The 19341-nt window shown below is 51.6% G+C and overlaps 6 protein-coding genes across 6 annotated transcripts; 3 read left to right on the top strand and 3 right to left on the bottom strand.

The window, feature by feature from the left end:
- The first annotated feature begins 1423 nt into the window (after window positions 1-1423).
- DACRYDRAFT_102836 (uncharacterized protein) lies at window positions 1424-4961 on the top strand. The gene is made up of 6 exons (XM_040767675.1): window positions 1424-1614; window positions 1663-3746; window positions 3797-3962; window positions 4015-4141; window positions 4194-4511; window positions 4584-4961. The coding sequence occupies exons 1-6, from the start codon at window positions 1444-1446 to the stop codon at window positions 4862-4864; spliced, it is 3147 nt and encodes a 1048-aa protein (XP_040623469.1). The 5' UTR covers window positions 1424-1443; the 3' UTR covers window positions 4865-4961.
- A 22-nt stretch (window positions 4962-4983) lies between these two features.
- DACRYDRAFT_120002 (uncharacterized protein) lies at window positions 4984-6276 on the bottom strand (the record flags this gene model as incomplete). Its single annotated transcript, XM_040770912.1, has 6 exons — window positions 4984-5144; window positions 5200-5260; window positions 5314-5677; window positions 5729-5883; window positions 5934-6010; window positions 6067-6276. 6 exons carry the CDS (start codon window positions 6274-6276, stop codon window positions 5094-5096), a joined length of 918 nt encoding a protein of 305 aa, XP_040623468.1. The 3' UTR covers window positions 4984-5093.
- A 173-nt stretch (window positions 6277-6449) lies between these two features.
- Window positions 6450-7332, bottom strand: DACRYDRAFT_25601 (RNA-binding domain-containing protein). The gene is made up of 5 exons (XM_040774236.1): window positions 7269-7332; window positions 7175-7216; window positions 7032-7124; window positions 6843-6979; window positions 6450-6790 (listed from the first exon to the last, which is right to left on the bottom strand). Exons 1-5 carry the CDS (start codon window positions 7303-7305, stop codon window positions 6581-6583), a joined length of 519 nt encoding a protein of 172 aa, XP_040623467.1. The 5' UTR covers window positions 7306-7332; the 3' UTR covers window positions 6450-6580.
- Window positions 7333-11497: 4165 nt separating this feature from the next.
- Window positions 11498-14550, bottom strand: DACRYDRAFT_25600 (argininosuccinate synthetase). Its single transcript, XM_040774235.1, has 6 exons — window positions 14450-14550; window positions 14111-14399; window positions 13292-14057; window positions 12708-13239; window positions 12487-12646; window positions 11498-12440 (listed from the first exon to the last, which is right to left on the bottom strand). Exons 1-4 carry the CDS (start codon window positions 14502-14504, stop codon window positions 13066-13068), a joined length of 1284 nt encoding a protein of 427 aa, XP_040623466.1. The 5' UTR covers window positions 14505-14550; the 3' UTR covers window positions 11498-12440; window positions 12487-12646; window positions 12708-13065.
- A 216-nt stretch (window positions 14551-14766) lies between these two features.
- Window positions 14767-16852, top strand: DACRYDRAFT_85684 (DEAD-domain-containing protein; the record flags this gene model as incomplete). The annotated part of the gene is made up of 5 exons (XM_040776743.1): window positions 14767-15191; window positions 15242-15506; window positions 15555-15930; window positions 15977-16506; window positions 16556-16852. The coding sequence occupies exons 1-5, from the start codon at window positions 14794-14796 to the stop codon at window positions 16850-16852; spliced, it is 1866 nt and encodes a 621-aa protein (XP_040623465.1). The 5' UTR covers window positions 14767-14793.
- A 359-nt stretch (window positions 16853-17211) lies between these two features.
- On the top strand, window positions 17212-19255 carry DACRYDRAFT_25598 (cytochrome P450). Its single transcript, XM_040774234.1, has 10 exons — window positions 17212-17525; window positions 17576-17628; window positions 17681-18089; window positions 18137-18231; window positions 18278-18296; window positions 18344-18530; window positions 18584-18606; window positions 18658-18716; window positions 18764-19021; window positions 19074-19255. Exons 1-10 carry the CDS (start codon window positions 17226-17228, stop codon window positions 19126-19128), a joined length of 1458 nt encoding a protein of 485 aa, XP_040623464.1. The 5' UTR covers window positions 17212-17225; the 3' UTR covers window positions 19129-19255.
- The last annotated feature ends 86 nt before the right edge of the window (window positions 19256-19341 follow it).

The following is a 19341-nucleotide window of genomic DNA, read 5'->3' as shown; positions in this document are numbered from 1 at the left end:
TTCATCATCGAGAAGGATCGTTTAGAGTAGGCAAAGTTGCCTTTTTGAGACCAGAGAACTTGTTTTATGCTTCCACTTGGGCGTGGCAGACGAGATAACGGAAAAAACAGAGTAGGGGACTCAGGTGGAGGACAGACTGCTTATCTTTGCGTCCTTTGATTGGGTAAGCAGCCACAGATTTCCGCCGCAAAGAAAAGCCTCTCATTGTCGGAACGGAAAAGCAATTAATGTCGCGTTCACCATGTGGCAGGGCCTAAGGGAAGGCAATCCAGGAATCTGATGTGGAATTCGGACCGTCACCGTACTGGCCATTGAGGACACAGACCCCTCAGCAGATCCTCGGCGTGTGTTCCATTTTGGCACCATAACCTGTGCGCGGAGGGTCACGTTCAGGCATATACGCCGCCAGGTTGATAGGATAGAATCATACAGCGAAAACAAGTGGCGGGGACAGTCCAGCTCGAGAGGACTCCCGGTGCCGGGGTGCTTCCAAATGCTCGAGTCTGCCACTGGAGCATAGATTTCGAACTCGTAACCCTGTTTTCCAAGAAAAGGCTCCACACCTTCTGGAAGGACCGAAATGTGGAAGCACTTTCTCGGGGGTTGTCAGAAACAGCGTGAATCTCGGTATAGATGGTTTATAGGATGGCCAATGGTAGTGTTTGTGTGATCAAATCTGCAAGTGCAGGACACGAATTGAGAGTAGTGAACACCGAGGTGGCGTTGTTGTGGCAGTGCAGTGCTAACGTGGCGAGTGAGAGTTCATTCCTCCGATGACCCCAATTCGGAAGCAAAGTCGTCAGAATGGCCCTCCGGGCTCAATTTCCCTCGATGACCCCTCCAGCGCGGCGTTATGCCATCTTAAGCCAAAATAAGGCACTCACGCCAATATCTAAAATTTAGGGGTCCTGTAATATTTTTTCGAGAAAAATTTGACAGAAGCATCAGAATAGTAAGGAAAAAAGGGAAAAAAAAAATGTTTTCTTTCCTGTGTACTCTCGGATTTTTGTCTTACTGTTTTTTATGGTAAATTTGGTTGATATTTTGCTCATTTAGGGGTTTTTCATCGTCTTCTTAAGGAGGACCCCTAACTTATTTTTTTCTCAACGACGTTTTTAATTTAGTTTAGGAAGCGCGAATGGATCCCTAACACCGCGCCGGAGGGGTCATCGAGGGAAACTGAGCCCGGAGGGCCATTCTGACGACTTTGCCTCCGAATTGGGGTCATCGGAGGAATTAACTCTGGCGAGTGACCTCATCATCATTTTGCCCCTTTTTCAGCTTCTGTTGATTCCGGCGTGTTACCTTGAGAGAAATCCCTTGAGCGCGTCTCTATCTCCGTCTCTTCCTCCAACAACACGTCCAATCCTTGACTGTTTGATTTCTGCAATGCCTCCAAAAACACCTTCTAAGACGCCAGTGACCAGGGCAGCCTCGGCAAGAATGTCTAGGCAATCTTCTGCTTCTGTCTCAACACCACCACCGCCGGGTCCAAGCGGCAGCCTAAAAGAAGAAATTGACGAGAAGAAACCACTCGTTGATGCCAAACCGACGACTCGTGTGACCAGAAAGCCTCTGGCAGGACCAGAATTCTCCGATAATGTGACATTCGCTGTGAGCTATTGCTTCGCTACACAAGGACATGCTCTTACCATTGCACAGACGCCCAAGTCCAAATCTCCGAATGCCGTTGCTAAGTCGACTACAAAACTAGCACCAAAAAGAAAAGGCAGACCTAAAGTGCGACCTTCACTTCTATCGGTCCTGCTTCGGTTATCGTTCTTAACCCTCGCTGCCTACACATTCCTTTGCCCTATCACATCGCCTACGCCGAATCAACCCATTACTGGGCCCTGCACCCTCTTAGCAAGGGCGCATACCGACATCTACAGTCCCTTCATCAGCCCACATCTGCAGTCTGCGTGGAGTTCTGTTTTGTCACATCCACAAGGTGGTCCCTACGCTCAGCATCTGGAGAATACATTCAACTATGTAGCTCCCTACGTCTCCTCTACCCGAAGTGTCGCCCGTAGCCGACTCATTCCCGTATTCGACAAAGCGCAAGAGCTTATTTTACAGACGTTCACCGAGGCGCATATTGCTGCGAAACCCCATATCGACCCATACCTGACACATGTGTCAGATGTTGTCAATCCATACTGGACACACGCCATCGCATTCCAGCGTCAGCATGTCGGACCTCGGATCCTTGCCCTTCGTGCTCAGACTCAGTATGCCATCCGTACTGCCACGCCTTACGCCTTACGAGCTCGTATTGCTCTCCTGCAAGCATATCAGAAGGTCAAACCACATGTCTATACCGCTTGGCTCTACATTAAGTTTTTTGCAATGAAAGCAAGTGTAGCAATTGCCGACGTTTTCGATGCCCACATCAAGCCGCAGTGGGATATGATAATGAAGGAAGTCGGGCATATTCAAGCGGGCGCAGGAGAAAAGGCATCTCCTGTTATTCAACAAGCTCATGCTACCTTCTCCGTCGCTGCCGAATCCGCAGCATCGATGGCGGCGGCAGCACACACCGAGGCTGCGTCTGTTGTGTCTGTTGCCCATAGCCAGGCTGCAGGTTATGCTGCGGCAGCGCGGGAGTCTGTCCTCGCGGCCGCCTTTGCCGTTCATTCGGTTGCCTCCGAGTACGTTTCCATTGTGCAAGACAAGCTTTCCAGCATCACAAGCGCAGCTCATGCTACTGCGAATGCGGCTGCTGCCACCGCCAGCCAGGAGGCAGCCGACGTAATTACCGATGAGTTTGTGGCTGTTTCGGCCTCAGCAACGCAATATGCCTCGAAAGCCTCTGCGGTTTCAAGCACGTTTTCAATCGCAGCAAGCGCCGTTGTCGACGCTGCATCTGCTGTTTCGGACACACAACCACAAGCTGCGTCACATGTCAATGAAGCTGCTGCAACTTCTTCACCATCAGCGCCTGAGAATGGAGCGTCTGTTGCTGAAGTTATGTCATCGTCACTCAGTGAACACAGTTTCACTCCATCATCCGCGATGTCGCATGCCACAGCTGCTGCAGCCCCAGCCGACGATGCGGAATTGGAAGCACCTGCCCAAATCATGTTCAAGGCGGCATCTATGGTGTCTTCAGCTGCAGACGTTATGCCTGTTGCTTCGGCTACCTCTGATGATGCTGGTCTTGTACCAACATTACTGAATGAGGCGTATCAATCACAGGCTGCATTCGTCGCGTCTCTGGCAGAATCCTCGGCCGCCGCTGCAGCTTCAGTTGCTGGCAAACTGGAACAGCCTTTTGCTCTTCATCAAGACGCACAAGCGGCTGCCGAACTCCTGGGACAGACCACGCCGTCGGAACCATCCACCGAAGCAGATGATCAAGCGGGGGGGGACGAATTTGAATGCTGGTTCACCAGCTTGCTCACAGATCAAACGCCTGATGAAGTTGGCACAGAGACTGTGTCAACGACCCCACCCATAGAAGCAGAGAGTCCTATCACAGTGCCCGACACGTCTTTACCCAAGTACCACCCACCGACTGCCGAGGAACTTGCCCAGAAGAGGAAAGGCATCGAGGATACCCACACCAAGTGGGAGGAAATGCTACATGCCATCGGACAGGGCGCCATTGAGAGGCTGCAACGGGAAATCGAAAGAGCGAGAGAGTCCAGCAGCGACAAGCTTCTTGGAGAAAATGGTGGAGATTGGGGTAGAGACGTGGCCACCTATGAGAAGGATGCTGGACGTGTCGCAGAGAGAGTGGAGCAGTAAGTCACGCATAATAATTTACCCTTAGCGTTAGCTAACTGGGCTGAAGATATGCTCACGAGTTGCACGCTGAAGATCGCCCTGCCCATGAGAAGACGGAAATGTTGCTAAATGTCATCACCAAAGTTCGCGCCCAAGTTGAACGTTGGGCATCGGATATTGAGACTAAGCTGAAAGATTGGTGGGTTGGATCTGAAGCAGGTATTGCTGCCGATGTGAGTAACCTACCATAGAGGATGGGTATCTTTGACACTTTCCCTCGATTAGGTCGACAAAGCTCGACAGGATGTTATGGATATCGCTCACCAAGCTCAGAATGAGCTCGGGATGCAGTATGCATGGTTGGAAGACGTCACTGTGCAAGACTGGACACGGTACCACGCTTTGGTGAACGGTGAGCCGTCAGGCCATTCTCCATGAAACCGCATATTCTAAGCGATAAGCAGAGGCGAAGAGATACGGAAAGACGTACAGTGATCTCATGTCCTTGACCGAGGATTCAGCACTCTACAAGGCTCTAGCCAACTTGACAGCACATATTCAAGATGTCCTCCTTGGCTTTGAAGCACGATTGGCCCTTATTCATCCATTCGCTGATGCACCCGTTTCTGGTGCAGACGACGCTGATTCCTTGGTGTCGCCGGATATCGCCGAGGAAGAGGCACAGGCTCCTTTGTTCATACCAGGTGTCACGGCGCAGGCTGATGCTCTACCCTATCTTCAACGAAGTCAGGAAGAAGTCGAGCATGCCCTCAAAGCAGCGAGTGAGTTGGCCTCCAGGGCGCACCACGCAGTGTCTGCGTCTCCGCCGTTGGTTTATGACTCATTGTCCTCAGATGCTGCCTCAGAATTCACTTCGTCGATTACATCAACTACTTCGGAGCACGCTGTTACTACGGGGTCGCAAGTGTCAAATCCTGTCGAAGCTGAAAGAGGTTTTTCTTTAGTCTTGGATTCTGTGCCATCCGAGATCGGACAGACGTTCACCCAGAGCACTGATTCTATCAAGTCCCCCGCTGAGGCAGAGACCGCTCCACCAGTTCTTGATCGGGCATCTCTTTCGCTCACTTCTGTGGCGTCTAGCATCTCGGATCATCTCAACCGCCAGGAATTATAATTCCCCACCCTATTTCGCTCGTCTCATCCACCGATTATACACAACTGCTTTTATGAGATGACTTTCACGTCGTTTTCGGAGATCCTTAGTACCATACCCTAGTTGATTTCTGTATGATAACAAAATGGTATTGCCATAAAATGAACACCAGGGGAACGGGTAGGGACAGTACCGTAGCACATAGAGGATACACCACAAGAAAAACCTAGGTCGCGATGTAAATGGTAAACTATGCATGTGGCGGCTTCCAGCGCAAATGGCTCTCGTAGAACGTGATTAACTGTAACCATTGTTTAAGTGAGGATGATGTGCCACGCCACTGAACGCAAACGAACCTTCTGTGGACAACGCTGCCTCACAACCGCCGAATCATGCGAAGCTCTCTTCCCATCATCACTGTTAGTCATGTCAGCGCGGCCAACCATCACACGATTAAAACATCGGCTCACAGAGTAAGGTACACACGCAGAGTGCCGTCTCCCTCCTGTTCCACTGTGTCAACCTGTTCAACCAGCTGTTCCCAGTTAGATTCGTGCATGTAGGCTTCCATATTTGGAAGCACGATGGCTTCATCGTCTTCAGCGGCCGTTCCACCGTACGCATCACTCTCTCCTTCATCTTTCTCAACTTTAGGCACCCTCCCACTGGCGTGATGTTTGCCATTCGTCTTTGACTTCTTCAAGGGCCTAGAGTCATCGTCATCGCTGTCAGCCCGAGAGGAATCGACGGCAAACCGCCGCTTTGTACTCGACAGCTTCGGCGGTGCCTTCTCAATGATCTGGATGTCAGAGTCCTCGCTAGGGTATCTGTTGCCTGGAGAAGTCATCAGAAAATGTGACTGCAGGGGATGCTCGAGAACCGTACTTGATTTGCGAGCTCTCGATCCTGACGTCTCCTTCTTCACGCTGGATTCGCGTTTCGTTATCGAGGTCCGTTTCTTCCCGGAGGAAGGGGATTTAGCCCCCTGTGACTTCTTGGGACGTGCTTTCCAGAATTCTTGGATCAATTGCATAGCGTTCCTGTAGATGAAGTCAGATCAACAGACGGGGTATTTCAGAGACAGCGATACCCAGCATCATTCTGGGAAACCCAGCTGTTCTCAGAATCAGGGTAGCCTTTCCAGTGGACAAAATACGCCCATTCGGTCTGTCGACGCGTAGGAGTGAGTACAAACAGTTGTAGCTATACAGAGCGAGGCGTACAGGATTGAACATGCCCATCTCAGCGTCAAGAATAGCCTCGATTTCATATTCTTCCTCATCGTCATCACTGTTTCCTGTCCCATTCTCATCATCCTCCATCCTTTCATCACCCGAGTGTTTGTCCTCCTCATTGCCCTTGGACTGCTTTTCTTTTTCCTCCTCGGAGTCTGCAACAACATCGTTGCGACTTGGTGAGCGCGAGCGAGCCATAGGAGATCAAGGGGAAAGGAGCACAAGGGTTTACGATGGGCGAGATCCCATGTTTTGCGGTCAATAATGGACGAATGCGTTTGCTTCCGTGCGATTGTGGCGAATGGCGAAAACAACAAGAAACTCTGTCCTCAAGAGACTAGTCAACCGAGTCACCATTCCCATGTTCCTTCATCCTGCATGGACAGACTACAATGTTATAAAGTCGTTTTACATGGATCGTGCAACCGTCCACAGAGCACGGATACGGCGTGTGAGTGTAGGACAGGAATCGTCTACTGTATTCGACGAGAAGAAGCGCTCTTCATCGCCCCGGGCTCTGACTCCGGCCACGCTGACGGGGTCCGCCACCCCCACCTCGACCTCCTCTCATAGGACCCCTTGGGATAGTCGGTGGTGGCTTCGTGAAAGCGAAATCGCAGTGTATCTCTTGCTCCAGCAGCGTTGACCCGTCGCAAGCATCAACGGCAGATTTTGCCTCCTTGAATGTGTCGTATTCAATCAGAGCATAGCCCTGGAAGATGTATTTGTGGGATGACGAAGGACACGGAATATATTGGAAATACCTTCACAAAACCTGTCCGACGATCCAGGTTCAAGTGCAAGTTCTTGATCTCACCGAAGTCTGCAAACTTGTCCTGTAGATCTTCTTCCGATGCCTCCTCGTGAACTCCGGTGACGAAAATGATCCATCCTTCCACGGCTAAAGCAAGATATGAACATGGACTCTGGGAATGGGAGGGAACAGTGCGGACATCGCGCGGCTTTTCCGGTGTCACCCTCTCTACCACCCCCAACGTCTATCCTGTCGAACTGTTGTTCCGTGCGGTTGAGTTCGCCAGAGGTGCCTGCCACGACGTGTTTAATTGGTGTACTCCATATTTCGTTTAACGCGTACCTTCTCGAAAGCCGCGTCCCCTGCGCGTAACCGTGCCGTCCTCTGATTTGAGATGCTATGAGCCCGAAAGTAAACGTATTAAGCACGCATATACCTTCATCAAGGATCATTTCATCATCGTGGTCGGACATTTTTAAGCAACTGAACGTTAGAGTGACTTGTTCGTTTGAGGCACCAAGGGAGGGTTTGAATGGGGCAAAAGAGTTAGCCGGGGTTAAATGCATCCGCTCGGCTCCGCCCTCTCATAGAATCGCGTGCAGTAGAGCGACGGCCGTGACCCGAGCTGATCGCCCTCGGCTGGTCCTTGAATTGTGGTCGTGTCCTCTGCGGGCCGTTAGCTAAAGGGCATCACTCATCCACATCCTCTTCTTCCTTTTACCACCAAGGACCGTCTATTAAGACGTCCACTAGCACTGTAATTCACACTACGGGGTATAACGCACCCGCAGGTGTAATATACTCTATCAGGCACCCATATGATTGACATGGACACCGACCCAGGTAAGGACACTAAACACTCTTCGATATTATCAAGAACTAACTCCTAACAACAGATGAGGACGTATGCCGGATATGCGCTGCTCCCGGAGACGCTAGCCAACCGCTATTCCACCCCTGCAAGTGCTCCGGCACCATCAGGTACATCCACCAAGAATGTCTGGCGACATGGCTCGCGCACTCCAAGAAGACAACATGCGACGTTTGCAAACACAAGTTCGCTTTCACCAAAGGTAAGAAGTTTTGAATGCACCTTGCTGCATCCATTTAACTATTAGCCAGTGTATGATTCGAAGATGCCCCAACGACTACCTATTATTCTTTTCCTTCGGCGCTTTTCAGTACAGCTATCCACAGCAGGACTCCTTGCCTTGAGAGGTGCGCTGGTCGGCATTGTCTGGCTGGCAATGCTGCCATACTCCACTGTTTGGACATGGAGATTCTTTTTCTGGAGTGGGGACGCACTGTACGCCAGTTCTGCTGGATCTGTGCCTACCTTGCTGACGCAATCCGCCAGGTCCTGGTTCATCGCTGGGCGTCTACCTCCAATGACCAATCACACTAGCACTATCGTTGCCAATGTCACCGAGGGGCTGAATAGCACATCAACTGTCTTGCCAGAGAACCGCCTGCACCCACTTCTCCGCACCCTATCGTCCGACATCTTCACTGGACAAATCATCACCTCCGTGATCGTCCTTCTCTTTCTCTCTCTCTTCCTACTCCGCGAATGGATCTTTCAGAATGCTCCAGCCGACAACTTGGCGCTGGGAGAGGGTGAAGCACTAGATGAGGCCGACCAGGATGCTGCCATGGCTATTGCGCCTGTAATGGCTGCTGCCGCTGCTGCCGAGGCGATACATCCTGCAGAAGTCCCGGGCAATATTCCGGAGCAGCCTGTGGCGGAGATCCTTGAGGAGGAGGCGGAGATAGCTGAAGTGGCTTCCGAAGTGGTGCCTGAGGATCTCATAGAGCACGAGGCTGACGATGGCATACCGCCTGCCACCTCGCTGATGTCCGACGAAAGAGAGGCGGAGCCCGCCGAGTACCGTACGTATTTTCCCCCAGAAAAAGCTCTGTATTATGAAGATGGCTCGGACCGAGCATCGCACCAAGCAGTCATCGATTCTGACTCAGACGAACCCACCTGGGAGGACATGCCGAGTTTGTTGCACATGTCTGCAAGTCAACCAACCGTCTCCGATGCCTCTTTCGATCACGACGACATGGTCCCGAGTGCGAGCCCCGCTCCCGAAGTCACGAGCCTACCTTCTCATTCCCCCGAAACTTCGGACTGGCAAGTAGTGGAGGACGACTCCGTCAACTCCTCAATATTGAAACACCAAGTTTCTGGCTCGTCATCAAACTCTTTACCGGAGGCGAGAGCGCCCACCTGGTCGAACCCTCGTCCTGAACGAGGGCCTGTTGTGAAAAGACGCAGGACGATCACTTTGGCGGACATGGGACCTTCGCTCTCAGGCGCGGCAACGCTGAAGCATCCTACCCCCGGAGATGGCAGCGACGATTTGCCTGATGAAATCATGGCAAGGGCACCGCAAAGATCGGCATCCACAGGATGGGACACGTCAATTCGAGGAGTTAAGAGGACACGAGAAGACGGCGATGAATCTGGGGACGAATTCGCTGTGAGGGAACCACCGAATTCCCTGCCCATGTTGCAAAGTCACGTCGACGCTCTCAGAGAACGGAGGAAATCATATGTTCGTCGATCGCGCCTCGCTGCGAAGCGACCGCCGACCCCATGGAGGAGCCCTGAGGCGCTTCCAAACAGCAGTGACTCTGACGACGAGCATGAGACGGACAGTGGCGACTTGAGCAACGCGCAGACTAATCCATTCACTCTTCCTGCCCAAGAGAAGGGGAAAGAACGTGCTCCACCACCACCTCGAATTACCATTCAAACCCCTATGACACCTACGCTATCGAGCTCTATTCCCTTGCTTAACCCCAGTTCTCCAAATCGCATCTCACCTCGTCGGCCAGGTTTACCGCCTTCATTACCCACGCCAATCCATCGCTCTGTCCATCGACAAAGCGATGATGCCACACCGCTGGCATCGACCTCTGCCTCGAATATTCGTGGAGTGGACAGTCCCGGTGGAGCCTACTATCGTGCTCCTGAGGATATGGACTACTTCGGAGATGCCGAAGAGACAGACCTCTCTGCCAATGAAGCACCACCAGAGGGTTCGCACCCTGGACGTCCGTCCGAGCATGACCGACTCAATTCCCCCGGACGTGATCTTACCGTGAATGTGGCCAATCCGTTGGAAGAAGACGTTTTGCCGCCTCCGGCCCCAGCCCCAGCCCTGCCACCTGTACAGCCTAGAATGGTGGATGACGAGCCGCAGCCCTTAATGGTCATCAATAATGATGTCGCGGAAATTGCAGCTGGGGAAGGAGACGCGAGAGACGGCGACGATGACATGGATGGTGCGTTGGAGGCCGTTGGCATGCGTGGTCCAATACACCAGCTGTTCCAGAATGTTGCGCTAATGATGTGCATTCTCGATGTATTCATCGGGGCGGCTGTCTTCTTGCCTTTCATTATCGGGAAATCTGCTGCTCTACTCTCGGTGAGTTTTTGTTATGGACAATTTCTTTGCCATTCCTAATGTGCATGGATAGCTGGATCATCGACGGGCCCTCCTTATTATTAATCTTCCCATCAAGCTTATTCGTATCTTCACCGATCCCGTCGTGGATGTTATCGCAGTCATTACCCGCACACTTCTTTTCGGCCTAGCCCGTCTTCTTGCCCCATCCCCTCTTAGAGCAATCACCTTGGGTGTATGGAAGGTGTGTCTGAGGGCGGCTGCCACTGTCTTTCCCCGTCGTGCCCCTGTTACTCCTGCAACGCACGTTCTCAAGAATATTGTTTGGCCACGCGTCAATGCAACCATCCAAAGCTACTCGGCATCCGCCATGTCTTACTTCGACTCTGCATTCGACGCACATCCTTCTGCAGAAGAAAGCTTCGCCACGATTGGGGCATTCCTTCGCCATATCAAACCCCATCTCAAGGATCTGCGCAAGACATACAGCCAACAGTTCAGGCTCTTCGTTGAAAAAGACACTGCGTTCAGTAGGGCGTTTACAATTTCGTTGGGATACTCCCTCATCGCTATTGGACTTGGAATATGGATGCAGAGCGTCAAACAGGAGCGTATCAAGGGATTTGCAAAGAGTTTGAGGAACAGTCTGCACCAGCAGCTTTTGGTTACGAAGGTGCAGTTCTAATATTGTATTATATCAACGTCTAACAAAGTGATAGGTCGCCTTCTTCATCGTGATCGAGCTCGTACTGTTCCCTTTGGGTTGTGGCATTGTTCTCGATCTCTGCGCTATGCCTCTGTTTCCTGAGGCGACTATTGTGAAGAGGGTAGCGTTCGCGGTCTATGCTCCCGTGACATGTACCTTCATTCATTGGACCCTTGGCACGATGTGTAAGTTTCTTATTACTCCTCTTACGTTACCTCATATGGTGCAGTCATGTTCCAGTTCGCTATGCTGCTCGACGGCTGTCGGAAAATCATGCGACCTGGAGCATTGTGGTTCCTCAAAGATCCCCAAGATCCACAGTATTCACCGATCCAAGACATACTAAGTCGTCCAGCAGCATCTCAGCTTCGCAAGCTATTCACGAGCGCCCTTATGTACTGCTTTGTGGTCTTTGTCGGCATCGGCAGTGTTATTTGGTTCATGCGGCATTTTCGTCCTTTCCAGGGTCTTCTCCCATTCCGTTGGAAAATACAGTGAGTTTCTTTCCAAACAACCTTCGAGGAGTGATTCACATTGTCTCAGTCAGCCTCTGTCAGAAGTGCCCATTGACCTCCTCTTCGTTCACATTGTGGTGCCCGCAACGGTTAAGAAGCTCCGCCTTCGTCGATATGTAAAGGATATTGCCACGCGGCTTTGGAAAGCTTTGTCAATCCGACTAAGGTTAACCTCGTATATGTTCGGCGGACGTCACCCCGAGGAGGAACATCCCCAGCACTTCGGTTTTCTGTTGGGACATGGTGAAGGCGCTGTGGCATTGGAACCTGACGGAGGTCTTTTCCGGGTGCCTGCGAATGATCAAATTATGTTGGTTCCTCGTGTTCGAGTCGTAATTCCTTTGGACGCGAATGGTCACCCGATTGACGAAGCGGCCCGTGAACGAATGGATCGTCAAGACGAAGAGGCCCGACGACATGGACGAAACCCGCAGGACGACTACACAGTCGTATTTCTGCCTCCTCACTTTGGTCGTCGTGTCATGATCTTCAGCTTCCTAATATGGATGTTTGGCATGGCTGGTTTGGTGGCGTTTATATCGGCGCCTCTTATTACTGGAAGAGTGCTTCTCGATGGTCTTCTTGACCGCGAGGTGCATGACGTCTATGCTTTCGGAGTCGGATTTCATATTCTCACCGTGGGCTTCTATTTCGGTCGTTCGATCTATCGCGTTGTCGCCCGTCGGCCGAACATGTCAGCGTTCCCCGTGCTTGCTGGACGGGCGATCAAAGGTTCCCTTTGGCTCATTAAAATGACTTGGCTCATGTTCGCCTTCTATATCGTTCTCCCGATTCTTGCCGGTATCGCGCTCGAGTTGCATGTAATTTTGCCGGTCAAGTTCGTCGTCCACCCTCTACGGACACCTGTTTTCCATGTCGTGGAGAATTGGGCTTCTGGAGTGGTCTTATGCCAAATTGCAGCCCGGCTGCTAAGGCTACGTCGCGCGCCCATAATGGAGGCGATAGATGAAGTATGGGTTTGCGTTCCGTGTTCATCACATGCTAATTGCTCAGCAGGCTCGTGCAAATAGCTGGGCCAACCCGCAAGCTTGGACATTAACCAAAAACGTCATATTTCCACTCATTATAACAGGATTTGGGGCGAATATCCTTCCCGCATACCTGGCGAGAAGTCTAATTCGCCTGGGATTCTGCAGCGATCATCCCATTGTGCTCTGTGCGTCCTCATTCCCGTAGAACATACTTTTTATTCAGTAACCTAACTCAACAACCCCTAGATCGCATGATTTATCCTTTCTGGGTCATGACGCTCTGTCAAACCCTCCTGCTCATTCGGGTGTTCGAGCTTATCGGGCTGTGGGTGCAGACCGTACGGGACAAGGAGTTCCTCGTTGAGCTGCGGTTGAGGAATCTCGATAATTAAGGAAGGAATCTGGCATTTACCCATGTACATACACCGTCATCGTGATACCCGCATCCACTGTATTACAAACACACCAGCTTTCGTATGCAATGCAGTATTAGACCATCAATTTCACTGTGGGAAGTCTTTCGGACGATGATCAAGCACGAGACATATCATACACTATCTCATGCACAACGTAAGGGGTGCAATTTGTGACGGAAAACAGCTGTTTACAAGCGGGTCCCGTAGACGTCCTCGGGTGCGGTGCCTGCCTGGCCCTTCTGGATGTTGGCAGCGCCCCATTTGCGAATACGGATGGATTCGATTTTGATAAAACCGGTGGTATCGGTGGGCTCGAATCCACCCAATTCATCCATGGAAGACTCTTTCTCATCGTACAGTTTCTGGAACCCCAGTCGTCAGTATTTGTGAATCATCAAGGGAAATGAAACTGACCTCGTCAGAGAAACGTCCCTCAACGATGACGTTACCCTTATAGAGTGCAAGGCGGACGGTGCCGTTGACGGTGCGCTGGGAGGCGGGAAGGCAGCTAGTCACAAACTCTCGCTCGGGAGAGAAGAAGTACCCATTGTACAGGATGTTTGAAAGCTGCACAGTGACGAACTGGTCCCGCAGCGCGCGGACGTTGCGATCGAGCGTGAGACCTTCGAGATCCATATGTGCCCTACGCAGGATCGTCGCTGCAGGGCTCTCGTAACAGCCGCGGCTCTTAACTCCAATGAAGCGGTTCTCAACAATGTCGATCCTGCCCACGCCGTGCTTACGCGCCAGGGTGTTGAGCGCGAGGAAGATCTCTACACTGTCTGTATAGACCTTCCCGTCTTGGGTGGTGACCTTTACGGGCAGGCCGGTCTTGAATACAATCTGGAGCCGCTCGGGTTCAGCAGGCGCCTTCAGTGGGTCAGTAGTAAGCTTCCACATATCCGCGGGCGGGGTAACGTCGGGGTCCTCGAGGATGCCGGCTTCATATGAGATATGAAAGAGGTTCTCGTCCGTGCTCCAAGGTTTAGCTGCGGTCTGTACCACGGGAATACCTTTCTCCGCAGCGAATGCCAGCAGCGCGGAGCGGCCAGCAAAGCGATTGTAGAATTCAGGAATGCGCCAGGGGGCGATGACCTTGATGGTGGGCTTGAGGCCGTAGAAGGCCAGCTCAAAGCGAACCTGGTCGTTGCCCTTGCCAGTGCAGCCGTGGGAGACGAAGCTAATATCACCCACATGAGCACAGCTTCATGACGGAAGCTGGAACGTACGCACTCGCAACCTTCCTTTTCGGCAACACTGATCATCCCGCGTGCAATAACGGGTCGAGCCAACGACGTCCCCAAGAGGTAGACACCCTCGTAGATGCAGTTGGCCTGGACCGCCGGGTAAATGAGCTGCTCAACAAACTCGCGCTTCATGTCCTCCAGGTGGAACTTGAGTGCGCCCACTTTGAGTGCCTTTGCACGCGCAGCAACGAAGTCTTCTTCTTGACCGACATCAGCCATGAAGCAGACAACTTCGTAGCCCTGCTCGATGAGCCATGCCAGAATGCATGAGGTATCTGTTGGTTTCGGTGAGCTGGCTGAAAGCATTGGTGATTCAAGAGCATACCAAGGCCGCCAGAGTAGGCGAGGAGGACACGGCCCTTTGACTGCTTGGATGCCATGTTTTTGTTCAAAGAGTTATGAACCTAGCGGGGACGCTTGAATGGGGTGTTTTATCTGGTTGAGGTGAAAATCCGAGTCACGCTGCTGGCCGTTTTAGTCGTTGATAAGAGTTCCAACCTTTTTCGCTACTTTCCTAGGGTCCTCTTCGGCGGTAATCTCCGCATCCGGCCGAACTCGGCTCCGAAGCGCTCACTGAAAAAGTTGAAGCGCCGGTTGCAGTCCCTGACCTCTTGAGCATCAGTTCAGGAAACAGGATACAACGGTCAAGTATACCCTCTTATATTCAACATGGCAGAACCAGAACCAGAAGCATCCACCTCAGGTGGAGAAACTTTCACGTCAATATCACCTCCTCTTGACTTTCGTCTTCTACGCGCCCTTGCTGATCTTTCCTTCCTTCGACCAACTCCAATTCAAGCCCGCGCAATACCCCTCGCTCTTGAAGGACGAGACATTCTTGCCCGCGCACGCACAGGATCGGGAAAAACAGCCGCTTACTGCCTTCCAGTAACTCAGAGAATACTACAAGCGAGGAACGCAGGTGGGAGGCACGCAACTAGGGGCTTGATTTTGGTGCCCACAAGGGAATTGGCGGAGCAGGTCAAAAAGTTCTTGGATGGGGCGCTGAAGTATTGTCAAAATGAAGTCATGGTATCCAATATTGCTGCTGGGGCGCAGTTATCAAAGTGAGATCTCGTCGCTGTGCAATGTACCTATTCATAACACTGCTTGTCAGAACGCTTCTCACGGAGATTCCTGATATTGTCATCTCCACGCCCTCTAAAGTCCTCTCCGCCCTTTCAAGCAAATACCTTACTCTTGCCTCGGTCGAGTCTCTTGTCATCGACGAGGCTGATCTAATTCTCTCATACGGGCATGACGCAGATGTCCGCAAACTGCTTCAGGGAGACTACTTGCCCAATATTTATCAAAGCTTCCTGATGAGCGCAACGATGACAGAGGATGTCGAACAACTGAGAGGGATGGTATTGCGCAATCCCGTACGTGCCTCTTCCATATAAATTACTAGAAATCTGACCTATGTTCAGGCAATTCTCCGGCTGGAAGACACAGATGTCGCAAGGTCACTTTCCCAGTACAGTGTCCACTGCTCGGAAGAAGACAAGTTTCTTCTCCTTTACGTGATCCTTAAACTACGCCTCATACGAGGCAAATGCATCATATTCGTCAACTCACCGGACCGGTGCTACCGATTGAAACTATTCCTCGAGCAGTTTTCAATACGGGCGTGTGTGCTCGACGCGGAGCTCCCGTTGAACTCAAGATTTCATATCGTACAGGAGTTCAACAGCGGGCTCTACGACTATGTGGTGGCGACGGACGAGAGTGGCGTAGCAGCTGAAGGAGAGGAGGCAGACCAGACCAAAAAAGAAGATACGGTGATTGTGGAGGAGCAAACCACGGGTCAGTCCTCCACACTGGTTCATGTGCCCCAGCTCATACAGAACAGAGATATCAACCCAACCAGATGAAGACGCGATTATTGAGAGCAGTACCGGCGATTCTCTCAAGCGTAAGCGCTCGCCGGAACCTGCGTCGCAAAACAAAAAGAAGCGTAAATCCAGAGTGCGCACCGACAAAGAATATGGTGTTTCGCGCGGGATTGATTTTGTCGATGTTTCGTGTGTCATCAACTTCGACCTTCCTCCTACGTCTCGCGCGTATACACATAGGATCGGACGCACTGCGCGTGCGGGAAAAACGGGCATCGCCATTTCCTTCATTGTGCTGTTCGCTCACTGGGGAAAGAATAAGATCATCAGCCTGCCTGGAGCGAAAGAAGACGAAAACGTGTTTGACAGGATTCTGAAGGATCAGAGTAATCGTGGTGGAATCAAAGAGTGGACGTTTGAGGAAAAGCAGGTCGAGGCTTTCAGATACCGTGCTGGAGATGCGATGCGTGCCGTGACACGGGCTGCGGTCAGGGAAGCGAGGATCAAGGAGGTCAAGGAGGAAATTCTGAAGTCAGAAAAGTTGAAGGTGCGTCTCGCATGGCTTTGGCGTTCATTTAGCTTACGCGCCCGTGAAGGCGCATTTCGAGGACAATCCACTTGACTTGGCATACCTCAGACACGACAAACCCTTACACCCGCAGCGCATTCAGTCTCACATGAAGCATATCCCTTCATATCTCATTCCGCGCATCGCCGCAGTTGACACCAATGTAGTGGGCGAGGAAATTTCACAAGATAAATTGGGGTTCGTCCCATTCAACAAGGATAATGGAAGAAACCGAGGAAAGAGCCGGGGGCGAGGCGGACGAGGAGGAAGAGGTGGACGCGGAAGTGGACGGAAGAAGGACCCTCTGAAGATGTTTAGATCGTAATTTTTACTCCTTTGCTTTGCCAATCGCGGTTGTTTATTCCCTCACCCCATTCAAGCTCTAGCTCTCAAGTATATACTGTTACCGCACGCGACCGAATTTACCGGGTGTCAGACGGATGCTTCTCCAATTCAGTTTCCTGTGCAGCATGTCTTGCAAGGGTACCGGCCTAGGCACTTCACATGAAACCGGGCGCTGTCCCATTCAAAAACCATGCAAACATATTGTAAGCAGATTACGCAGACCTGTGCGGGCCCGACTGCTCACAGGATACCTTGCCGTCAACCATTCCCAAGGATGCCGACGCTGAAACTACTTATAGGCCACCAAACCCCGCAACATCTTGTTCCTTTCGAAACTCCATAACCCATAACCCATGTCGGTCAGCTGGCTTTTCATTCCTGCCGCATTGTTTGCGTGCCTGCTGCTCGGTCTCCAGCGTAAAGCTGAGCCATCTCCTCCCGGTCCGCGTGGACTCCCTTTTCTTGGCTCCGCCCTTGATCTTCCAACGAAGTTTGTCTTTCGCAAGTTCGATGAATGGAGCAAACTATACGATGGCTGGTTCACGCTTTCTGCTGCCGGTCAGAAATTCCTGGTCATCACCCGCGCTGACGTTGCTGTCGATATCCTGGACAAGATGAGCGTACAGACATCTGATAGACCCGCACTTCCAATGGTCCGTTGTCCCGGCCTCCTTTCTTTGTCTTAACACTTACAGCGAGGCAGGTGCGTTATATGCTGCGCCGTATGTCTTTCCCGTTTGATAATTATAACGATCGGTGAGAACTCCGTTGGATGGTACAGGTTGCCCCTTTTTACTCTCATGCACAGTTGGCGACGATGTCGCCGTTTGGCACATGAGAACTTCAACATCCAAGCGCTTGACAATTACCGCACCCTTTACGAGCATGCCACAGCAAAATTACTACGGCGGCTTCCCGATGTCGATCCAATGCAGCTTCGGGAGGAACTGACGCAGTTTAGTGGGGCATTGGCATACGAAGCTCTGTATGGTCGCGATGCAGGAGGAGTCAACCAGAGGCGTAACATTCACCGAGTTTGGAAACTGCTTGAAGTGCTCGGAGATGCCGCCTCTCCGGCCACCTTTCTTATTAACTTGATGCCTTCACTTGACATTCTCCCTGAAAGCCTAAGCCCGTGGAAGCAGTTTGGAACCCGATATTTTAACGAGAACGACAAATTCTTTATGGAGATGGCTCAGCCGGGGCTCACAGGACAGGTACTGCCCATTACTAGCATTGTATTGTGCTGTCTGACTGGCGCCAGAGCGATTCGGGTTTTGTCGCTAGTTGCGCACGTATGCGCGATAGAACAGATGGCATTTCGGACGCGGAGATCGCATGGACGTCCTTTTCTCTATAGTGAGTCGCACCACGTCTTCATGACCTTCGCTAATTCATTCGGTAGCGGTGCAGGCGTGGAGACTGTATGACATGTTTGTGTCCCCATATCAGGTATCTGACCGTGCGATAGACGCCTTATACTCTGCACTGGTTTGTGATGGCTATGGTCCTTTTCCCTGAAGTGTACCAACGGGCACAAGGCGAAGTTAGCACGGTTGCAGGAAACAGGCCTCCGACCTTTGAACATCGTAGCAAGCTGCCATACCTCGTGGCAGTAATGAAAGAAACCCTTCGATGGAGACCTGTACTACCAGCTGGTGAGTGACATCTGAGATAAATGTCAGTTCAACAACCCTGAGGAATTCCACAGGTCTACCGCACACAGCGTCTGAAGTATGCTTTCCCTGGGCCAACGATATGATGGGCTGCCTGACCCGTTTCTAGGATTTCTTATATAAGCAGTTTCGAATCCGGAAAGGTACTTACGTCTTCGCAAACCAATGGTGCGGCCATCCTCCACCTGTCGATTGATGTTACTGATGAAGACTAGGAGTATGTGCAGAGATCCAGCAGTGTACCCAGACTTCGAGCTCTTTAAACCGGAAAGGTTCTTAGCCGACCCGCCTCCTCCAGACCCGCCCGTGTTCGGCTTCGGTCGCCGAATCTGTCCGGGTAGAAATTTCGCTCAAGAAGTGCTATTTCTGGCCATGGCGAACTTGTTGTGGGCCTTCCACTTCGAGAAGGCGACCGAACCAGACGGGAAAGTAATCATTCCTTCACCTGATAGTATTGATGGAAACATCCTGTTGTGAGGCTATTCGTGCTTTGACACCGTTCCTCGGTTTAACTTGCACGGACAGGCGGCCTCAACCGTTCCCCTTCGTCATCACACCTCGACAAGAGATACCCAACTGAACGAAAATCGTCTGGACTGACCTGTTCAAGGGTAAGTAGAGAGATGTTGGAATGACGTGCACTCCGTATGTAATTAGGGTTAGGGTTAGGGTTAGGGTTAGGGTTAGGGTTAGGGTTAGGGTTAGGGTTAGGGTTAGGGTTTAGGGTTAGGGTTAGGGTTAGGGTTAGGGTTAGGGTTAGGGTTAGGGTTAGGGTTAGGGTTAGGGTTAGGGT

The sequence above is a fragment of the Dacryopinax primogenitus genome, assembly GCF_000292625.1.
Source record: "Dacryopinax primogenitus strain DJM-731 SS1 chromosome Unknown DACRYscaffold_29, whole genome shotgun sequence".
Lineage (NCBI taxonomy): Eukaryota > Fungi > Basidiomycota > Dacrymycetes > Dacrymycetales > Dacrymycetaceae > Dacryopinax > Dacryopinax primogenitus.
This window is presented reverse-complemented; position numbering and strand designations above follow the sequence as displayed.